The following is a 6000-nucleotide window of genomic DNA, read 5'->3' as shown; positions in this document are numbered from 1 at the left end:
TAGGCTATACAAAAGCTATATCACTAAACCACTTTTTATAAGCTTAAACAAACTAGCCCAAAATAGTCAATTTTTTTGCCCATATTTGCACTACCTTAGTTATGTTTAATTATATTCTTGACATTTATAAAATATAACTTCTCTCAGAAAGAACTTAGGGGATGATCAATAAAATATTCGTGATTTGGTCTCAGAAAATGAATTGGAGCAGGGGAAGTTCTGTTTCTTCTTCATTCATTAGGCACCCCTTGTAGGATTTATTCAAAATTATAGTGCTTGTCAACACCAACAGACACATCCCAAGTGCAACTCATCCCTTTGGGAAACACAACCAAGTCACCAGCAGCAATTTCAACTGACTCATTCGACCCACTAGGAAAGACCTTCACTTTTCCTTCCAGAAGATAGCAAGTCTCTTTGGCTTCATATGTCCATGGGAACTTACTTGGAGGGCAACCCCATCTGTTATAATAACATCAAATGGATGTCACACCAAGTGAGAGAGAGATCAAACACATTTGAAAGGAGAAAATAAAACATATATTTGATTGAGAACATTTACTTCCAAGATAAAAAGCCTGTATATTGCAACTTCTGTAGAGTCAATTAGAAAGATAGCTACATTCTTTCATGTCCACTTAATTTTGTTAAATGGCTAAGAAGTAAGAACCTCTTAAATTTCTTAACAACATCCTTTCCTACGATACAAACAACACAACAAAATCAATCTCAATCCCATGGCATTTGTATAACTCAGAGAAAAGGCCATAAAAATGGATTTGGATCCTCTCCCATCCAAAATAATTGGAGTGTCAATTAGAGAAAGACAGACCGTCGGATTAAATGTGTGGTTCAGATTAAATTAGAAAGTTACCCCTAAACTCACCGTTTCACTCACAGCCACTCTCAACCCTAGTTTCCCCAATTCATTCCAGCGAGTCCAGCTTCCCCCTTTCCATATCAATACACCAGTATCGGTGTCGGTGGCGACGGCGACGGCTATGTACTTTCACATCACCAAACCAGTTATCTATGGCGGCGACTTTTTCAGGGTTGTTAATTCTGTTATGGTACAAAGCATTCATAGGTTGACTCTGATTTGGTTTGGTGATTGTTATTGCTTGTGGTAGATCTTAAACTTTGTTAATTTTTTTTATCATCTGTTTCTCATCTATCATAGTCGGCGCGTTGAGTTCACGGGTTCAGGGGAAGAGAAAAAAGAGAAGCACTCACGTTTGAGAGTGTGTAAGTGAAGGTGAGTTGAGGGGTAATTCTTCAATTTGATTTCAGTCACACACTTAATTGGAAGGTCTGTCCTTTTCTAATTGGAGACTCTCCAATTATTTTGGATGGGAGACGATCCACTTCCCATAAAAACCTAGGCACATACTGTGATTAATTCATAAAAAATGAAAGAAAAAAATATCCTAACCTCATAGGCATAATAAAAGGAGAAACTAAATACCACTAGAATAATTGAAATCAAATGGAGAAAAGAAATTACAAGGAAACTAAAAAGAGAAATATTATTATATAGTAAATAAAAGTAGTATATTACTTGGGCCATTGCCTAACACCCAGTTGAGTGAGCTTGGACTCAGGAGGGTTCCTCTCAATCTTAATTGGGCATATGCCCAATTTTTCTATGACAGTAGTCATGGTCTCTGCTTTGTTGTTGCTAAGTGCACTCTCCTCCTTGTTGGAGCACCTGATCTACTTGCAGGAACAGCTGAGTGTTTGGTTTGTGTGAAGTGGTTGGATAATACCATTGAGCTATACCTTGCTTTGTTGGAACACCAGTTTAGTTAGATTCCTCACAATTTCTATAAATTTGTCTTTTGTTTTCGTTCACTTATTTTTTTATCTTCTGCATTTTCTACGCAATCCAAAATTCTAGAAGGAAACTAAATAGAGCAATTTCATTATTTGATAACACCATATGCTTATTGTATTTATATTTCACTTTAACCAAGTGATGACATATAAGTGATTAATATATTCAACTTAAGTTTGAATTTTTAAATAATATTTGACTTTAATCCTATAACAAAATAATTTTTTATTAGACTTTACTTATTTTCCAATCAAATAGGATCTCTTTTCCTGATAAATAGAAGAGTTAAGAAAAAAAATATTAATATAATTTAAAACTATTGTGTAACATAAAACTAAAAAATTAAAAATTTAACTATATAATTTACCATTCAACTATCATGATTTCACAAAGTTCACCATCTTTTTTTTTTCAAATTTTACACCAATTTTTTTTTTTTTATACATTTTACCATCCAATTTATTTTGGTAAATTTTATTATCTGATTTTTTTTAATCATACAACTCAAAATTTTAATTTTATGTGAAGGTATTTTTTAATAGGTTAATTATATACTGAATATGTCACTATAGAGTATAGATATGGGGCAACATTTTTTTATTTTTCTACTCTTGTTTCAATTCAGCTTGATTTTGTAATGTTCATCTCAATGATAGTTTTCTGTTATCCTTGGTTTTTTTAGTCAAGTGATCCAGCAGATAAAGATGTATGTCTAGTATGTTTTTAGGGGATCAATCTAAATGTAATATGTAGTCTTAGTTATTTAATTGAGAACTTCACTTATTGTTTCCGTTTCTGTAACTATACTGCAGGTAGGAAAAATTCTTCTCAATGCCCTGTTGTATGTCTAGTATGTTTTTAGGGGATCAATCTAAATGTAATCTGTAGTCTTAGTTATTTAATTGAGAACTTCACTTATTGTTTCCGTTTCTGTTAACTATACTGCAGGTAGGAAAAATTCTTCTCAATGCCCTGTTGTATCCAGGAATCAAGACAAATCTGTAGAACAACTCTCTTGTCGCAATATTCCATACTTCAGTAAGGCATTCAAATATTGCAATTTAGCTAAATACCTTTGGACAGCTTGCATGCAGATAGTAAAAAGAAGTCTAATATCGCTATAATAGAAAAATCATTGTATAGGATTAACAATGCCTTCAATGTTTTGAGAATAGAAAGGAAACGTGAAAGGTATGACTAGCATGCAGTTTTTCTACAATAACTGAAAGGGATGATTTCCAATGTCATCAGGTGTTCTAGGCTTCTAGCCCATTGGCTAATCTGTTCCTAAGTTCACTCCTATGTCAATGAAATGGTTTTAATTCTGCCACTAGCTGTATAGATCTAATTTTATTTGCTGGTCAAAGTATCATGTATTTATGCAAATGAACTGCATATACCTGTGTAATGAACTGCTTGCAAATGAAGTGTGAGAGGTGAATGCTTTTACAAAAATAGGTTGATTGATGAATTTCTGTTACCATTTAGTGAAATCTGTCAAAGTATCATGTACTTATGCTCACAATTTTTTTAAATGTATTTTGATTTTTAAACATTTTATGTAACTAATCTTTTCTTGCTGGTGTTGAGAAGAATATAAAATTGTTTGTTCTAGCATTTTAGAAATAAGTGATCTTTATTTTATTTTTATCTAATAAACACTCGGTGATCCTTATATCAACTTTTAATCAATGTCCTTGTTTTTGTTCAGGGATTTATTGCATTTAAGTGATCTTTATTTTATTTTTATCTAATAAACACTCGGTGATCCTTATATCAACTTTTAATCAATGTCCTTGTTTTTGTCCAGGGATTTATTGCATTTGTCCTTAATTATGGACTCATTACATGGTGAGGGAGGTTTTAGCACTGCTTGTAATTTGTGGATAACTTACAACTGAAGTTAGCAATGTTAGATATTCCATAGTAATTTTAAATTCTTGCAAAACTATATATTATCATTAATTATATAAATTCTTTTATTATGTGATTAAACGATTTTACAATTCTTCAACATGATGTAAATTCTTTCTTTAATTATGTAAATTATTTTATTATGTAAATTCTTTTGCTTCAAATCAATGTATTGAATAATTAAAACACCACCTAAAATTTAAAGCTGCACCAAAAAAAATTAAAAAAAAATTAACTATTCTAAGACGGTTGTTGGAAAACCATCTTAGTATGCCTAACTTTCTAAGACGGTTTTATGAATAACCGCCTTAGAAAGTGTTACAAATAAAGGACATACTAAGACGGTCTCAGACTAAACCGTCTTAGTATGTCTTACTTTTTAAGACGGTTATAGCTGAGACCGTCTTAGAAAGCCTTCAAAACAACAGACATATTAAGACTGTTACGACGTAAACCGTCTTAGTAATTGAGACATACTAAGACGTTGTGGGTAAAACCGTCTTAGAAAGCCTTCAAAACAAAGGACATACTAAGACGGTTATAGTGAAAACCGTCGTAGAAAGTTGGCCTATTATAACGGTTAGTAGTTGATAACCGCCTTATATAAACAATACATTTTAAGACGGTTATTCTCATAATCATCTTAGAAACAACAGTCTTTAAAGACGGTTCAAAAATCATCGTTGTAGAGGTTGGCCCATTTTACGACACTGCGTGCTATGACGGTTCAAAACTGTCGTAAAATGACCTTCAGAACCAACTTAAAAAGCTTTATTTGTAGTAGTGAATATTGGAGATGAAACATTGTGAATTAATTTAGAATATAAATAATTAAAATTCAAAATAAAAATTGATATTAATAAAAATTTAACAGTAATTAGAGTTGACATTTTTAAAAATTTTCTTTAAATTAAAAAAACTAATATAATAGTAATTCTCAATGTAAAAAGAACTGAATGTGTTCCTCTAGTGCATGTGGAAGCCGTAGAACGGGGAGATTTTTTATGTGCTTCATGTCAGGTGTTGCTGATCAGTTTAATATCACTAATGGAATAATGAACTAACTGACGCACATTTTTTGTTTCAGTTAATCCTAGGCTGCAATATCGGTGTCAAGTGTTTGATAGCATATTCCCCTCTTGGGGCTGCAGATTTTGACATATTCCTTTGGATGGGATAAAAAGCATGTTGGAGCAAGGATACTGCTTTCTAAGTCTAAAATGAATTTCTTTTCTTATTTTTTTTCTGGAGACATGGTAACAAAAATATAAAGGTTTCTAACTCATAATATTTGTGTTGTTGGTTTTATGAATTTCTTGTTCGGAAGGTGCACAAATCTGATAGAACACCAGAAAATATTGTAATTATATCTATCTATCATATCTTAAAAATAAGAGGAAGTCATGGCTTTTACAAGTAACATGATAAACACTCGAAGATTCAATCATTGTCCAGTTTTACCCAATTATACAATTCTTGTTGCTATGATACAATTTTCCTAGTAAATTTATCATATTATTCTATCCTAATAGCTAAACTTTTTGTTTTTATTAAGTGGTTATGTCTCCAGAATATGCAATGAATGGTGTTATGTCAGGCAAAACAAAGGTATACAACTTTCATGTGCTCCTACTTGAGATTATTAGTGGGATGAAGAACAATACTTGCATCCAGTCAAATCATTCATTCAATCTCATAGTGGAAGCAACGACAATCAAACCTAAGTTCTTGTGCATCTATCACAACCCCCCAACACTGGACTGATCCTATTATAGTGCTTCCATCAAATTTAAATTGAAATGCATGTTTTGTCACTGAACTATATTGTTCTGGAAGCCATACAGGAACTCACCATTATGGTTGCGAGCCCTATTCGTTCCCCACCAAAAACAAAATTTAAAATTAAATGAAATAAGCCATTCCCATGCTGACTTAGCTTGCATCATTATACTAACTGAAATAGTCAGACAGAGGAAATTCGATACTCACTGTGTGGACAATGACAACAGTAATTGAACAACGGCTGAATATGTTTGACAACGAGGTGGGCCGACACAGAAGGGTGAGTGACGGAGAGGATGACCTGAGTGAGGGTAGTGTGTAGGGGGTGAGTGTACTAACTGAGGTCACGAGGCTGACTCAATCAATGAAACAGGTTCATATGACTAAATAGCGCACAAACCACAACGGTCTAGACTCAAAATCGTCATGGAAATTGTCGTACCCATAATTCGAAGACGGTTTTTTACATA

At 32.8% G+C, this 6000-nt stretch overlaps 1 protein-coding gene across 1 annotated transcript; it reads right to left on the bottom strand.

The window, feature by feature from the left end:
* Positions 1-227: 227 nt before the first annotated feature.
* Positions 228-1754, bottom strand: LOC100800729 (uncharacterized). The gene is made up of 2 exons (XM_041005427.1): positions 1559-1754; positions 228-462 (listed from the first exon to the last, which is right to left on the bottom strand). Exons 1-2 carry the CDS (start codon positions 1657-1659, stop codon positions 258-260), a joined length of 306 nt encoding a protein of 101 aa, XP_040861361.1. The 5' UTR covers positions 1660-1754; the 3' UTR covers positions 228-257.
* Positions 1755-6000: the final 4246 nt, after the last annotated feature.

The sequence above is a fragment of the Glycine max genome, chromosome 9 (genome assembly GCF_000004515.6).
Source record: "Glycine max cultivar Williams 82 chromosome 9, Glycine_max_v4.0, whole genome shotgun sequence".
In the NCBI taxonomy this organism is placed as follows: Eukaryota; Viridiplantae; Streptophyta; class Magnoliopsida; order Fabales; family Fabaceae; genus Glycine; species Glycine max.
This window is presented reverse-complemented; position numbering and strand designations above follow the sequence as displayed.